The 17,527-nt window shown below is 43.8% G+C and overlaps 1 protein-coding gene across 1 annotated transcript in view; it reads right to left on the reverse strand.

The window, feature by feature from the left end:
• Positions 1–9,414: 9,414 nt before the first annotated feature.
• Positions 9,415–17,527, reverse strand: part of LOC103107797 (transmembrane protein 180) — a 36,952-nt gene continuing 28,839 nt past the window's right edge. Inside the window, exon 7 of the mRNA XM_007516610.2 lies at positions 9,415–9,662. Coding sequence (XP_007516672.1) covers positions 9,530–9,662 — 133 coding nt within the window. The 3' untranslated portion in view covers positions 9,415–9,529. The remainder of the gene's footprint in view (positions 9,663–17,527) is intronic.

Below are 17,527 nucleotides of genomic sequence, written 5' to 3' on the forward strand. Positions count from 1 at the left end.
ACTCATAACATAATATATAAAATGGTTAAAACAACAAGAAAAAATATTGGAGAATCGAACCAGGACAAGAGTCCAGCTAAAAGTCCTCCAGAGGGTGAAGCACAAAACGAGTTCAACATCCAAACATTAGCTAAGGAAATAATAACAGGAGTGAGTAAAGAATTTGAGAAAATTATAATCAGAAATGCAGGAACAACTAATGAGAATATGGAAGAAAATATTAATTATCTCATAGTTATTAGAGAGCTGAAAGCTGAAATCGCTGAGCTAAGAATGCAACTAGCTGAACAAGCTAAAACAGTATCAGAGCAGGGCAACAAAATAGATGAACTCCAGAAAACAGTAGAGGGCAGAGAGAATAGAATCCATGAGGCTGAAGACAGAATTAGCAAGATTGAAGATGAATTAGAGACAACTAAAAAAGAAGTAAGAGATCTCAAAAAGAGATTAAGAGATGCTGAAAACAACAATAGAGTCCTATGGGATGACTTCAAAAGAAACATTATACGCATTATTGGCATACCAGAGGAAGAAAGAGAAGGAGAGGAAGAAAGCATTTTCCAGGCCATAGTAGCTGAAAACTTCTCTAGTCTAGACAACATCAAAGACATAAAAATTCAAGAAGCCCAGAGGGTCCCAAACAGAATTAACCCAGACCTAAAGACACCAAGACATATCATACTTATAATGGAAAGGAATAAGGATAAAGAAAGGATCCTCAAGGCTGCAAGAGAAAAAGAGTCACCTACAAAGGAAAACCCATAAGATTAGCAGCAGACTTCTCCATACAAACACTACAGGCCAGAAGAGAATGGCAAGATATCTATCGAGTGCTCAATGAGAAAGGCTTTCAGCCAAGAATACTATATCCTGCTAGACTGTCATTCAGACTAGATGGAGGCATCCAAACCTTCTCAGACAAGCAACAGTTGAAGGAAGCAACCATCACCAAGCCTGCCCTGAAAGAAGTTCTGAAAGGTCTCCTATAAACAACCAGACCACCACAAATAGGACATATATCAAAACACTCTAAAACTCTACAAGAATGGCGTTAAAATATCTTCAATCTTTGGTATTAATAAATGTCAATGGCCTGAATTCACCTATTAAAAGACACATAGTAGGAAGATGGATCAGAAAACACAACCCAAGAATATGTTGTCTACAGGAAACCCACCTAACTCAACAAGACAAACACAGACTTAAAGTGAAAGGATGGAAAACTATCATACAAGCCAATGGCCCACAAAAAAGGGCAGGAGCAGCTATTCTCATATCTGACATGATAGACTTTAAAATAGATAAGATTAAAAAAGATAGGAATGGACACTACTTAATTCTCAGAGGATCAGTCAATCAAGAGGACTTAACAATTATTAACATCTATGCACCCAATGAGAAGCCATCTAAATACATCAAACTTCTACTGAAAGAGCTACAGCAATATATTAACAGTAACACAATCATAGTAGGGGACTTCAACACCCCACTCTCTCAACTTGACAGATCATCCAGGCAGAAAATCAATAAAGACATAAGGGAGCTAAATGAAGAGATAGATAAACTAACTATTGGACATTTTCAGAGTCATTCATCCCAAGAAACTGGAATACACATTTTACTCAAATCCACATGAGTCATTCTCAAGGATAGACCATATATTAGGCCACAAAGACAGCATCAGCCAATTCAAGAGCATTGAAATCATCCCAAGCATCTTCTCAGACCACAGTGGAATTAAACTAACACTTAACAATCAACAAAAGATTAGTAACAGTGCCAAAATGTGGAAGCTCAACAGTACACTTCTTAACAACTTCTGGGTCAAAGAGGAAATCAAGGAAGAAATCAAAATGTTTCGAGAGTTCAGTGAAAATAAAGACACAAGCTATCAAAATAAAATATTTGGGACACAGCTAAAGCAGTCCTAAGAGGGAAGTTCATAGCTATACAAGCACCCATTAGGAAACAAGAAAAAGCACAAATAAACAGCCTGATTGCACATCTTAAAGACCTAGAAGAAGAACAACAAAGGAACCCTAAAGCAACCAGAAGGACAGAAATCACTAAAGTTAGGGCAGAAATAAATAACATTGAGAATAGGAAAATCATACAAAAGATCAACGAAAGTAAATGTTGGTTCTTTGAAAGAGTAAACAAAATCAACAAACCTTTAGCCAGACTCACAAAACAAAAAAGGGAGAAGACCCTAATAAATCGGATAGTAAATGAAAGAGGAGATATCACAACAAGTACCACAGAAATTCAACATATCATGCGAGGCTTCTATGAACAACTATATGCCACCAAGCTAGAGAACCTGGAAGAAATGAATGATTTCCTAGATACCTACCAACTTCCAAAACTAAGTAAAGAGGAAGTGGATAACATGAACAGGCCCATCACAGCTAATGAAATTGAAACAGTTATCAAAAATCTCCCCAAAAATAAAAGGCCTGGACCAGATGGTTTTACAAATGAATTCTACAAAACCTTCAAAGAAGAACTAATACCTCTACTTTTAAAAGTCTTCCAGAAGATTGAAGACACTGGAATACTCCCTGCCTGCTTCTATGAAGCCAACATCACCCTGATACCAAAAGCAGGGACACAACCAAAAAAGAAAACTACAGACCAATATCTCTGATGAACATAGATGCGAAAATATTGAACAAAATTCTAGCCAACCGGATACAGCAATATATCAAAAAGATTGTTCATCATGACCAAGTGGGGTTTATCCCAGGCATGCAAGGTTGGTTTAATATACGTAAATCAATCAATGTGATCCACCACATCAACAAAAGCAAGACCAAAAACCACATGGTCATATCAATAGATGCAGAGAAAGCCTTTGACAAAATACAACATCCCTTTACGATCAAAACACTACAAAAAATGGGAATAGATGGAAAATTCATGAAGATAGTGGAGTCTATATATAGCAAACCTACAGCCAACATCATACTCAGTGGTGAAAAACTGGAAGCATTTCCACTCAGATCAGGTACTAGACAGGGCTGCCCACTATCACCATTACTATTCAACATAGTGTTGGAAGTTCTTGCCATAGCAATCAGGCAGGAGCAAGGAATTCAAGGGATACAGATTGGAAGAGAAGAAGTCAAACTCTCCTTATTTGCAGATGACATGATAGTATACATGGAAAAACCTAAGGAATCCAGCAAGAAGCTTTTGGAAATCATCAGGCAATACAGTAAGGTGTCAGGCTACAAAATTAACATTCAAAAGTCAGTGGCATTCTTCTATGCAAACACTAAGTTAGAAGAAATTGAAATCCAGAAATCAATTCCTTTTACTATAGCAACAAAAACAATAAAATATCTAGGAGTAAATCTAACCAAGGAAGTGAAAGACTTGTATACTGAAAATTATGAGTCACTACTCAAAGAAATTGAAAAAGACACAAAGAAGTGGAAAGATATTCCATGCTCATGGGTTGGAAGAATTAACATCATCAAAATGAATATATTACCCAGAGCCATCTACAAATTTAATGCTATCCCCATCAAGATCCCAAGCACATTTTTAGGAGAATAGAAAAAATGCTACAAATGTTTATCTGGAACCAGAAAAGACCTAGAATTGCCAAAACAATCTTGAGAAAAAAGAACAGAACTGGAGGCATCACACTCCCAGATCTCAAACTGTATTATAGGGCCATTGTCATCAAAACTGCTTGGTACTGGAACATGAATAGACACACTGACCAGTGGAATAGAATTGAGAGCCCAGAAATGAGGCCCCACACCTATGGACATCTAATCTTTGACAAAGGGGCTCAGACTATTACATGGGGAAAGCAGAGTCTCTTCAACAAATGGTGTTGGATACAATGGGTTGAAACATGCAGAAGAATGAAACTGAATCACTGTATTTCACCGAATACAAAAGTAAATTCCAAGTGGATCAAGGACTTGGATGTTAGACCACAAACTGTCAAATACTTAGAGGAAAATATTGGCAGAACTCTTCTCCACATAAATTTTAAAGACATTTTCAATGAAACAAATCCAATTACAGAGAAGACTAAGGCAAGTATAAACCTATGGGACTACATCAAATTAAAAAGCTTCTTCACAGCAAAAGAAACCACTATCCAAACCAAGAGACCCCTCACAGAATGGGAGAAGATCTTTACATGCCATACATCAGATAAGAGTTTAATAACCAACATATATAAAGAGCTTGCCAGATTCAACAACAAGACAACAAATAACCCCATCCAAAAATGGGGGGAGGACTTGGACAGAATATTCACCACAGAAGAGATCCAAAAGGCCGAGAAACACATGAAAAGATGCTCCAAGTCTCTGATTGTCAGAGAAATGCAAAGAAAGACAACAATGAGATATCACTTCACTCCTGTGAGAAGGTCATACATCAGAAAAGGTAACAGCAGCAAATGCTGGAGAGGGTGTGGGGTCAAAGGAACCCTCCTGAACTGCTGGTGGGAATGTCAATTGGTCCAACCTCTGTGGAGAACAGTCTGGAGAACTCTCAGAAGGCTAGAAATGGACCTACCCTATGACCCTGCAATTCCTCTCCTGGGGATATATCCTAAGGAACTCAACACATCCATCCAAAAAGATCTGTGTACACATATGTTCTTGGCAGCACAATTTGTAATAGCCAAAACCTGGAAGCAACCCAGGTGTCCAACAACAGATGAGTGGCTGAGCAAGTTGTGGTCTATATACACAATGGAATACTACTCAGCTGTAAAAAATGGTTACTTTGGGAGTCGGGCTGTAGCACAGTGGGTTAAGCGCAGGTGGCGCAAAGCACAAGGACCAGCATAAGGATCCTGGTTCGAACCCCAGCTCCCCACCTGCAGGGGAGTCCCTTCACAGGTGGTGAAGCAGGTCTGCAGGTGTCTATCTTTCTCTCCTCCTCTCTGTCTTCCCCTCCTCTCTCCATTTCCCTCTGTCCTATCCAACAACGACGACAACAACAATAACTACAACAATAAAACAACAAGGGCAACAAAAGGGAATAAATAAATAAAATAAAATATTTTTAAAAAATGGTTACTTCACCGTTTTCAACCGATCTTGGATGGACCTTGAAAAAATCATGTTGAGTGAAATAAGTCAGAAACAGAAGGATGAATATGGGATGATCTCACTCTCAGGCAGAAGTTGAAAAACAAGATCAGAAAAGAAAACACAAGTAGAACCTGAAATGGAATTGGCATATTGCACCCAAGTAAAAGACTCTGGGGTGGGTGGGTGGGGAGAATACAGGTCCATGAAGGATGATAAATGACTTAGTGGGGGCTGTATTGTTAAATGGTAAACTGGGGAATGTTATGCATGTACAAACTATTGTATTTACTGTTGAATGTAAAACATTAATTCCCCAATAAAGAAATACATTTAAAAAAAAGAAAGGAAGAAAATATTTTTAATTACAAAAAAAAGGGGAGTCGGGTGGTAGCGCAGTGGGTTAAGAGCACATAATAAGCCAAGTGCAAGGATTGGAATAAGGATCCCGGTTCAAGCCCCAGCTCCCCACCTGCAGGGGAGTCGCTTCACAGGCGGTGAAGCAGGTCTGCAGGTGTCTATCTTTCTCTCCCCCTCTCTGTCTTCCCCTGCTCTCTCCATTTCTCTCTGTCCTATCCAACAGTGACATCAACAACAATAACTACAACAATAATAACCGCAACAATAAAAGAAGGGCAACAAAAGAGAATAAATAAATAAATAGTTAAAAAATTTTAATGCCTTGGCAAGGACCCAGGTCAAGACCCAGTCCCTACCTGTAATGAGGTGAAGCAGTGCTGCAGGTGTCTCTACCACCCCTTGCCTCTTAATGTCTCTGCCTCTATCCAAAATAAATATTTTTTAAAAGGAATTTAATGCCACAGGCTTCCTTCTACACACAGCTTTTCTGCACTGAACAAGAGTAGATGTGTTGTGATTTCACTCAATTCAAGATATATTTTTTAAATATTTTATTTATTTATTAGTGAGAGGACTAGGAGGAAAGAGAAAGAACTAGATATCACTCTGTTATGTATGCTGCCAGGGATTAAACTCAGGACCTCATGCAGGAGAGTCTAGCACTTTATCCACTGTGCCACCTTCCAGACCACTCAAAATATTTTCCAATACCCCTTGCAGCTGTTTTTTTGATCCACGAGTTAGTTAAAGTACAACTTCCAGATGTCTGGGGGATTTTTCAGATATGGCAGTGGTTTCTAACTTCTAGTCTAATACCATTGTGATAGGGAGACACGTATTTTTTTTTTCAGATATTTTATTTCTTTACTTAGTTATTGGATAGAAACAGAGAGAAACTGATGGGGGAGGGGAAGATAGATACCTGCAGACCCGCTGTACCATTTGTGAAACTTCCCCCACTGCAGTTGGGTTCCGGGGGCTTAAACCCAGCTCCTTGTACCTGGTAACGTGTGCACTCAACCAGGAACGCCACCACCTAGCCTCTTTTCTTTTCTTTCTTTCTTTCTTTCTTTCTTTCTTTCTTTCTTTCTTTTTTTTTTTTGCCTCCAGGGTTTGCTGGGGCTCAGTGCCTGCACCATGAATCCACTGCTCCTGGAGGCCATTTTCCCCCCTTTTGTTGTCCTTGTTGTAGCCTTGTTGTGGTTATTATTGTTGTTGTTGATGTCATTCATTGTTGGATAGGATAGAGAGAAATGGAGAGAGGAGGGAAATACAGAGAGGGGGAGAGAAAGATAGACACCTGAAGACCTACTTCACTGCCTGTGAAGCAACTCCCCTGCAGGTGGGGAGCCGGGGGCTCCAACCGGGCTCCTTATGCTGGTCCCTGTGCTTTGTGCCATGTGCACTTAACCCGCTGCGCTACCGCCCGACTCCCCCTACCCAGCCTCTTTTCATGTGATTTTCAGTTCCTTTCTATGTGTTTACTTGAATGCTCAGAAGATGACCTATCTTGCCAAAGTTTCCATGTGCACTTGAAAAGCATGTATACCGTGCTGCTTGCTTCTGTATCCTTATTGATTGTGTGTCGACTTGAGTCCCATTGATTACAGAGAAGGGAAGGCTTTGCCCATAATTGTGATTTGCCTGTTTCTCCTTCCAGACTGTGTGTCACGCCTTTTGAAGCGCTCTTGTTTGCGACGCGTGTGTATATTCAGGCTCATTCTCTCTTACTGGCAAATTGGCCCATTAATCTTTCTGTGATCTCCTCCTTTCTCCCCGTAGTATGTCTTCCTTTGAAGCTGACAATAATGAGATAGCCTCTCCAGTTTTCCTTTGGTTAGTGTTTCCGTAATGTCTATTAGACCTTTTTGCTTTTAACAGGTCTATGTTTTTATATTTACAGTGCTTCTGTATCATCTTGTAGGATCTTGTTATTCAATCCAGTGAAAGCATTTTGTCTTAATCTGTGTGTTCAGATCATTTGTATTTAAGGCAAGAATGGATATGGCTGGTTTTTGTGTATTGCTTTGCTTTGCCACTGGACTTATCAATGGGGCTAGGTGCTGGCACTCGGAATCCACTATTCCTGGTGTCTTTTTTTTAATCTATTTTTTTTGTAATTTTATTTATTTATTTTCCCTTTTGTTGCCCTTGTTGTTTTATTGTTATAGTTATTATTGATGTCATCGTTGTTGGATAGGACAGAGAGAAATCGAGAGAGGAGGGGAAGACAGACAGGGGGAGAGAAAGACAGACACCTGCAGACCTGCTTCACCGCCTGTGAAGCAACTCCCCTGCAGGTGGGGAGCTGGGGGCTTGAACCGGGATTCTTACAACGGTCCTTGCGTTTTGCGTATTACGTACGCTTAACCGCTGCGCTGCCGCCCGACTCCCTGTTTGGAGAGAGAGAAGGAGACAGAGAGGCATGTGCAGAACTCTTCACAGCTGCAGGTGGGGGGCAGAGAGGCTGGAGTCTAGGTCCTTACACATGGTAATGTGTACACTTAACCAGGTGAACTACCACCCAGCCCCTATATGGCTGGGTTTAAATCTATCATCTTTTTTTTAAATTTCTATTATATTTCTTTATTTATTGTATAGAGACAGCCAGAAATCGAGAGGGGAAGGGGGAAGTAGAGAAGGAGAGAGGCAGAGAGACACTACAGCCCTACTTCACCACTCGAAAAGCTTTCCTCCTGCAGGTGGGGACCAGGGGCTGGAACCTGGGTCCTTATGCATTGTAATATGTGCGCTCAACCAGGTGCACCACCATCCAGCCCTAAATCAATCATCTGAATGGGATTTTTGTCTGTTTTTCCAGCAGGATTATCACTGGGGTTCTGTGCCTACAGGACTCTACTTCTCCCAATAGCCATTTTTCTCCCCCGCCCCTTTTTTTCTTTTTAGCTAGAAGGCAAAAGACAGAGAGATAGGGGAAGGAAGAGAGAGAGACTAAAAAGGGGGGAAAGACACTACAGCGCTGCTTTAGCACTCATGAAGCTCCCCTGCAGGTGTTCTCCAGTGGTGTCCAGGAATTTAAACCCCAGTCCCCTCCTACATGGTGACACTGGGGAACCTGCCACCTCCCAAGCCCATAGCTCTCTCTCTCTCTTTTGTTTTAATCTGACACTAGCGAGTGAACTCAGCACCCTGAGGTGCTAACACCACATGTGCCATCATGGAGCGGTTTCCAAGACTCATTGGCCATTTTTCCTTTGGGGAGGGGAGAGGAGTAGATAGACTCAGAAAGAGGAGAGATAGATACCACAGCATCGCTCCATCCTCCATGGAGCTCCTGGTGCTCTTATGTCAAACTAAGGCTCAAACTCAGGACCACAAGACACCTAATTTTTTTTATTGCCTCCAGGGTTATCTCTACTGCTCCTGGAGGCCATTTTCCCAGTTTGTTGGATAGGACAGGGAGAAGTGAGAGGAGGGGAAGACAGAAAAGGGGAGAGAAAGACAGACACCTGCAGACCTGCTTCACCACCTGTGAAGCGACTCCTCTGCAGGTGGGGAACCGGGGGCTCGAACCAGGATCCTTACGCCTGTCCTTGTGCTTTGTGCCACCTGCACTTAACCCACTGCGCTACCGCCCGACTCCCAAGATGTTTAACTGCTTGTGGAGTGTCCCCACTGCAGATGGGAGCAAGGGGCTCAAACTCAAATCCTTGCGCGGGTCCTTCCATTTAGTACTATATGCCCTGAAATAGGTGCGCTCTCACTTAGCCTGCCATCACCTGGCCCCCGCACCTACTCTACTAGGGATTTCTCTCTCATGACTTATAATCAACCTTCTAGGAAAGTCAAATATCCCTAAAGTGTGCAGCTGGGGAGGAAGCTCAGTGGGTAGAGTGTACGGCTTGCCTCTGCGGTCCCAGGTTTGATTCCTTGCACGGCATATACCAGAGCAGTGCCCTGGTCACTGTATATTTCACAAATAAATAAATAAACAAACAAATAAAAACTTTAAATCCCTAAAACACAATGAAATTTTTGGCTGTTTTATTTCTAATAAATTAGAGGTGCCTTCCGATATAAATTCTATATACGAACAAGAAAACAACCTATTTCGTTTGCCTCCTGCAATGCCAGTGCTGGTCTTAAAAAGCCCCCGGGTATTCTGTCTTGCTCTTCATCGAGAATGGGCTCCAAACCAGAATCTGGATCGCCGCAATGCCCAATGGGACCAGGCAGATCAAATTGAACATGGCCTCGTGAAGAGCTGAAATTGAACTAGGGAACAAGATGATTTAGGACATAATTAGCCTTTCCAGTAATGTCTTATTAACCCAAAGCTGACTCCAGAAAAGTTTTGCTAGCTCACACATACAGAAATTGTGTGTGCGTATGTGTGTGTGTGTGTGTGTGTGTGTGTGTGTATTCCCTTTTGTTGCCCTTGTTTTTCATTGTTGTTGTAATTATTATTGTTGTTGTTATTGATGTTGTCATTGTTGGATAGGACAGAGAGAAATGGAGAGAGAAAGATAGACACCTGCAAACCTGCTTCATTGCCTGTGAGGTGACTCCCCTACAGGTGGGGAGTGGGGGGCTCGAACCAAGATCCTTACTCGGGTCCTTGTGCTTTGCGCCACATGCATTTAACCCACTGCGCTACCGCTGACCCCAGAAATTGTTATCAAGTAACTCTGTCAAATAACTGCATGATGGAGTGGGTCCCTACCTCCACTTACTCAGACCCAGAGGAGGCTGGTGTACAAACCTGCAGCTATGTTTGGGAAAGGACAGTCCGGGACAGACACAGGAAAAGGCCACTGGGTTGAGTGCATACATTACTATACACAAGGACCTTGGTTCAAGTCCCCCGGTCCCAACCCACAGAGGGTAAACTTCCAAGCAGTGAAGCAGTGCTACAAGCCTCTCTCTCTCTCTCTCTCTCTCTGTCTCTGTCTCTCTGTCTGTCTCTCTCTTTCTCTCTCTCCTCTTCACCTTTCAATTTCTCTTTCCTATCAAATAAAAGTTGAGAGAAAGGAAGGAAGGAAGACTCTCTTCCTTCTTCCATAGAAGAGGGCTGGGTGCAGGCTGACTGTTTTGAACTTCTATCCCCAAGGTCAGGTAAATCCCAGACAAGGTCAGGTACAGCCCAGACGAGGTCAGGTAAAGCCCAGATGTGGTCAGGTGCAGCCCAAAGTCAGGTAAATCCCAGATGTGGTCAGGTACAGCCCAGATGAGGTCAGGTACAGCCCAGATGTGGTCAGGTACAGCCCAGACAAGGTCAGGTATATCCCAGATGTGGTCAGGTACAGCCCAGACAAGGTCAGGTAAAGCCCAGACGAGGTCAGGTACAGCCCAGATGTGGTCAGGTACAGCCCAGACAAGGTCAGGTACAGCCCAGATGTGGTCAGGTACATCCCAGACAAGGTCAGGTAAAGCCCAGATGTGGTCAGGTACAGCCCAGACGAGGTCATGTACAGCCCAGACAAGGTCAGGTAAAGCCCAGATGTGGTCAGGTACAGCCCAGACGAGGTCAGGTAAAGCCCAGATGTGGTCAGGTACAGCCCAGACGAGGTCAGGTACTGCCACCTCAGGCTACACCCACTGTTCAGAAGTGGGCGCTGCCTCGGAGGCTTCTGCTGTGCTACTGGACAAATGGACATATTTGCTCCAGGATCTCTGACTGTTAGGCTCAAAGAAACCTGGAGTTATCGTGCTACCAGGTGGTAAAAGCTAGGCCAAATCAGAGATGGAGAAACAGGCTCCTGGGGGAGTCGGGTGATAGCACAGCGGGTTAAGCGCACGTGGCACAAAGCACAAGGACCGGCGTAAGTATCCCGGTTCAAGCCCCTGGCTCCCCACCTGCACGGGAGTTGCTTCACAGGCGGTGAAGCAGGTCTGCAGGTGTCTGTCTTTCTCTCCCCCTCTCTGTCTGCCCCTCCTCTCTCCATTTCTCTCTGTCCTATCCAACAATGACGACATCAACAATAACTACAACAATAATGAAAAACAAGGGCAACAAAGGGGAAAATAAATAAATAAAGATGGCCACCAGAAGCAGTGGATTCATAGTGCTGGTATCAAGTCCCAACAATAACCCTGGTGGCAAAAAAAAAAAAAAAGACAAAACTTTGTTTCTTTTCTGATTTGTTAATTATTTATCCTAGAGCAATATATTTAGATTCTGCTTCTTTGCTTGAGTGCTTACTGTGTCCTTAAGAGGAAAATAACGTTCTAGCCTTAAGCATAACTTTGGAAAGACCATTCTGAGCCTTTCAGGAAAAGAAAAAGAAAAAAAAAGGAGGGGGGAGCATGGCACATATAATTTTGAAAAGCACACGTGTGCATAAATAGCAGACTGATCACAGACTTTTTTTTAAGTAGTGGTTTTCCTTTAGGTTTCCAGCAGAGTATCCACAGATGGCATTGTAATTCAACCGACTAAATTGGCAGGCTCTGGTTGCAAAAGGGGCAGGTGGGATTTGCTATTCTAGAATGTTCCAGCCAGCAGCAGGATGCCGCCGGAGTCAGGGCAATGCAGACCTTCAGAAGAGGTCGAGCCTCTCTTGCCCTGTTCTCCCTCTGCCCCTGGACTTAGCTCAGGGTGCTAATTAGCCTTACCTGCCAATGACGCACGGCTTCAAAGGCAGAAAGGTTATCAAGTCCCAATGCTCTCTGAATCCCACCTCCCAGCTCAGTACTTAAACCTAGCACATCCTCCATAAAAGTTTGCGGACAGAAGAACGTAGGTTCGCTTAACTGGCCCAATAGAAGGTGGTCTTTGGCGGGAGTCGGGTGAATCAGGGCTTTAGGTGTCTCTCTGTCTCTCTCCCTCTCTGCCTCCCATGTCCCTCTTGATTTCTGACTGCCTCTATCTAGTAGATAAAAAAAAAAAAAGATAATTAAAGGGAGTACGGGTGGTGGCGCAGCGGGTTAAGTCCATGTGGCACAAAGCACAAGAACCTGCATAAGGATCCCAGTTTGAGCCCCCGGCTCCCCACCTGTAGGGGAGTTGCTTAACAAGCGGTAAAGCAGGTCTGCAGGTGTCTATCTTTCTCTCCCCCTCTCTGTCTTCCCCTCCTCTCTCCATTTCTCTCTGTCCTATGCAACAACAACGACATCAATAACAACAACAACAATAACTACAATAATAAAACAAGGGCAACAAAAGGGAATAAATATTTTTTTAAATCTTATAATAATAAAATAAACAAGGTGGTTTGGTGCGATCTAATTTCATCATTCATTGGGGATCGGAGTATTTGTTATCGGAGTTATTGGGGGGTACTGCTTTCCAATGAAATCATTAACATATGCATATCATTTCATTATGTAATAGGCACCTAAAGTTTTCTTCCTCCCCTCCCTTCCCAAAGTCCTTTGCTTTGGTGCAATACACCATGTAGAGGGGGTAGGGAGTGCATATTAGTTTTTAAAAGTTTGCTTTGTTTATTTCTATAAAAAGAAGAACCAGACCACTGCTTAGCTGTGGCTTATGTGTGCTAGGGACTGAACCTGGGGTCTTGGGTATGCAAGGGTAGTGTTCTAACACATTAACACACTACCTCCCCAGCCCTATTGTAGTTTTTTTTTAAGGTGATTATTTTTTTATTGTCTTTATTTATTGGATAGACACAGCCAGAAATCTAGAGACAGAGAGACACCTGCAGCATTGCTTCCCCGCTCGAAAAGCTTTCCCCTGAAGGTGGGGACTGGGGGTTCGAACCCGGCTCCTTGCACGTTGTAACGTGCGCTCAACCAAGTGTGCTACCACCTGGTCCCCTGTTGTAGTTTAAAAACTATTCTTTTTCTCTCCCTTCCTTCCTTCCTTTCTTACATCCTTCCTTCCTTCCTATCTTTCTTTCTTTCTCTTCTTCCTTCAGTGCAGTGGAAGATAGGACTGAACCTGGGTCTTGCACATGGCAGAGAGAGAGAGAGAGACTCCAACTTACAACAATGCTTCACCACTCGCAAAACTTTCCCACTGCAGGTGGAGACCGGGGACTTCAACTCAGGTCCTTCTGCATTGTAACATGTGTGCCACCGTCCAGCCCCAAGACAACTGATTTCTAATATGACTACATGAAATACCTAATCCTCGGGAGTCGGGCGGTAGTGCAGCAGGTTAAGCGCACATGGCGCAAAGCACGAGGACCTGAGTAAGGATCCCGGTTTGAGCCCCCAGCTCCCCACCTGCAGGGGGTCACTTCACAGGCGGTGAAGCAGGTCTGCAGGTGTCTGTCTTTCTCTCCCCCTCTCTGTCTTCCCCTCCTCTCTCCATTTCTCTCTGTCCTATCCAACAATAACGACATCAACAACAATAATAACTACAACAATAAAAAAGACAACAAAGGCAACAAAAGGGAAAATAAATCTAAAATTTTTTTTAAGAAATACCTAATCCTCTATGATTAAAAAAAGATTAAATGGGGCCAGGCGGTGGCACACCTGGTTAAGCACACACATGATAGTGTGCAAGGGCCCAGGTTTGAGTCCCTGGTCCCCACCTGCAGGGGGAAAGCTTCACAAGCGGTGAAGCAGGGCTGCGGGTGTCTCTCTGTCTTTCTCCTTCTCTATCTCCTCTCCCTTCTCAATTTCTCTCTGTCTCTATCCACCAATAATAAATAAACTAAAAAGATTAAAAATGATTCTTAAAAATAAAAAAAAGGCTTAAACATAACTTTTCTTCACCAAGTACTCCAGTTCTGCATCTGTGCTAACAACCTTAACTAGCCAGCTGCTGAGTCGCAGATCCTTAGGCCACCAAGAACACAGCTGGTTGATCTTGGTAAAACAATTGCCCTACAGAGCCAGCATGGCTTCAGCTGTATCAAGTGGATGACTTGTCAGCTTTCAGAAAGGAAGATACCCCTAACTATACGTCCTGTGTCTCCTCCTCCTCCTCTTCTTCCTACTCCTCCTTTTTCTTTCTTTCTTTCTTCTTCCTCCTTTTTCTTCTTCTTCTTCCTCTTTCTTCTTCTTCTCCTTTTTTTTTAAATCTTTATTTCGAATAGAGACAGAGAGAAATTGTGAGGGGAGGGGAAAAGTGCAGAAGAGAGACAGAGAGACACCTGCAGACCTGCTTCACCACTTGTGAAGCTTTCTCCTTGCAGGTGGGCACCAGGGGCTTGAACCCGGGCCCTAGCACACATAATGTATGTGCTTAACCAGGTGTGCCACCGCCTGCCCCCTTCTTCTTCTTTTTTATTTTTCCTCCCAAAGCACTGAGTTCTGGCTTAGGGTGATACTGGGGATTGAACCTGGGACTTTGGAGCTTCAGGCATGAATGTCTTTTGGCAACTCAGTCCTGTGTATAGTAACAGTGAGCGGGGGGATCAGATATTTAAAAACTCCTTTGCAAGTATAATTTCCTTTTTCTTTTTTTTGAACTTTGGACCTCACTCACATGTGATTTTGCTACTACTGGGACAACCTATCCATTGCAGACAGACAGAGAGAGGAAGAGATGTCACTGAACTGGAGCTTCCTCTAGTGCTTTGGCACCTCCTCCTATGGTGCTGGAGCTTGAACCCAGGCCACATGCTTAGCAAGGCATAACCCTTAGCAGGTGAACTCTCTCTTGGCCCCTGGACTTTTTTCCAAGTAGACAGTGCTGCTAGGTGCATCACACTGGACCAGTCCCGAAGACTCTCAACATCCTGCACAGTTGACAGTTCACCTCTGGACTTTAGTCGATAGTTTCAGATTAACATGGGCTTTGGGAGGTCACCACATGTCAAATGCTAAATAGTCCCTCACAGATAAATGACAAGTGTATTATTGTCATCGTTGTTGGATAGGACAGAGAGAAATGGAGAGAGGAGGGGAAGACAGAGAGGGGAGAGAAAGACAGACACCTGCAGACCTGCTTCACCTCCTGGAAGCGACTCCCCTGCAGGTGGGGAGCAGGGGGCTCGAACCAGGATCCTTATGCCAGTCTTTGTGCTTTGCACCATGTGCGCTTAACCCGCTGCACAACCACCTGACTCCCTTCTCCTTCCTTTTCTTCTTCTCCTTCCTCTTCTTCCTCTTCTCCTTCTTCTTTTTGAGAGAGGTAGAGACAGCAATGCACCACGTCATCATCCATGAAGTCCCCCCCAGTGCCATCCGTGACAGGCCCATGTGGTGCTGGGGCTCACACACAGAAAAGCATTATGTGTTGACATCTCTACCAGTTGAGCTACCTCTGAGCCCTCAATTCATTCTTTAACATAGAGCAATAGCAAAACAGTAGTTGCCAGAGAAAAAAGAAGGAAGAGGATATTTATTTCTACATTTGACAGAGACAGTGGGATGAGGAGACAGCATAATGGTTATACAAAAAGACTTTCATGCCTGAGGCACAAAAGGTCCGTGGTTCAGTCCCTAGCACCACCATAAGCCAGAGCCAAGCAGTGCTCTGGTTTAAAAAAAAAAAAAAAAAAGGAAAGAAAGAAAAGAGAGAGATAAGAGAAGACAGAGAAAAATTGAGATTGAGAGAGAAGGGGGTCAGATAGTGGTGCACCCAGTTAAGCCCACATAATACTGAATGGAGCCGAGTAAGGATTTAGGTTCGAGCCACCTGCAGGGGGGGACATTTCACAAGCAGTGAAACAGGTCTGCAGGTATCTGTCTTTCTCCCTCTCTATCTCCCCCTCCTCTCTCAATTTCTCTCTTCTAACCAATAAAATGGAAAAAATAGCCACCTGGAGCAGTGGATTCATAGTGCCAGCATTGAGCTCCAGCAATAACCCTGGAAGGAAAAAAAAAATAGAGAGAGAGGGGAAAAAATGGCAGATAGAAAGAGAGATGTTTGTAGCACTACTTCACTGCTTGTGAAGTTTCCCCGTCCAGGTGAGGACCAGGGGCTTGAACCTGGGTCCTCGCGTTCATGGTAATGTGTGCACTTAAGCAAGTACACCAACACCTGGCCCCAGAAGAAGATATTAAATTGGGTATAAAAAGTGTCAACTAAATAATGATGAATGGTGAGCATGTGGAAGGAGGAGACCTTCCTTAGTTGATGGTCAATATTCAAGATGGTATAAGCACTTCAGAAGTCAATCTGGCAGTTTTGTACAAAAAAAAAAAAGAAAGAAAGAAAGAAAGAAAGAAAGAAAGAAAGAAAGAAAGAAAGAAAAGAAAAAGAAAGCAGACAGCATAACTCCAACGCGCCAGACCTTGGGCACAGTAAGAGGATGAGCCAAGATCAGGATCAGGGAGCAAGGAAGGCTGGCAGGAGGGACACAGAGGGCTGTCAGGGCAGCGAGACTATTGAGTGTGATGCCGCCGCGGTGAATACACGTCATGACCTGTTTGTCAAAACCGAAGAGAGTACAATGCCAACAACCAACCCTAATGAAACTCTGGACTTTAGACAAGCGGGTTCATTGCTGGTAATAAACGTCAGTCTCCGGTGAGGGAAGCTGATAGTGGAGGCCGCAGGAGAGAGAGGGCAGGGAATGTATGGGAGCCCTGTGCACGGTTTGCTCAATTTTGCTGTGGCCCTAATATGAAGGCCCTGGAAGCTAGAACCAGACAAGCCCTCCGCTGCCCGGTCATCACCATCAAGCTCGAGATGAAACCACAGGAGCAAATCGGGTTCTGCGCCCTGTAGGAGCTGGCTCCGCCCCGCCCCGCCCCAGTCGCCACACCGGCTGGCCCAGAACACCAGGCATGCTGCTCTCCTGTGCTCTGGGTCTGGCTGTGGCTGCCGCCAGGAATGCTCTTCCCCCAGAGGGCCACCACAGTCCCCTGTCTCCTTTCAAGTCTATTCAAAGGTCACTTCCCATCTCCCGATTGCCAAAATATGGGAACAGCCTAAATGCTCATCGACACGAATGGATAAAGTTATGGGACATAGACTCAATGGAGTATTACTCAGCAATTTTTTTTAAAAGATGACATTGTAGGAGTCAGGCTGTAGCGCAGCAGGTTAAGCACATGTGTCACGAAGCACAAGGACCAGCGTAATCACAGTTCAAGTCCCCGGCTCCCCACCTGCAGGGGAGTCACTTCAAAGGCGGTGAAGCAGGTCTGCAGGTGTATTTCTCTCCCCTTCTCTGTCTTCCCTTCCTCTCTCCATTTTTCTCTGTCCTACCCAACAACAACAACATCAATAACAACAACAATCATAACTACAACAACAATAAAAAAAAAAAAGAAGG

This window comes from Erinaceus europaeus, chromosome 15 (assembly GCF_950295315.1).
Source record: "Erinaceus europaeus chromosome 15, mEriEur2.1, whole genome shotgun sequence".
Classification (NCBI taxonomy): domain Eukaryota; kingdom Metazoa; phylum Chordata; class Mammalia; order Eulipotyphla; family Erinaceidae; genus Erinaceus; species Erinaceus europaeus.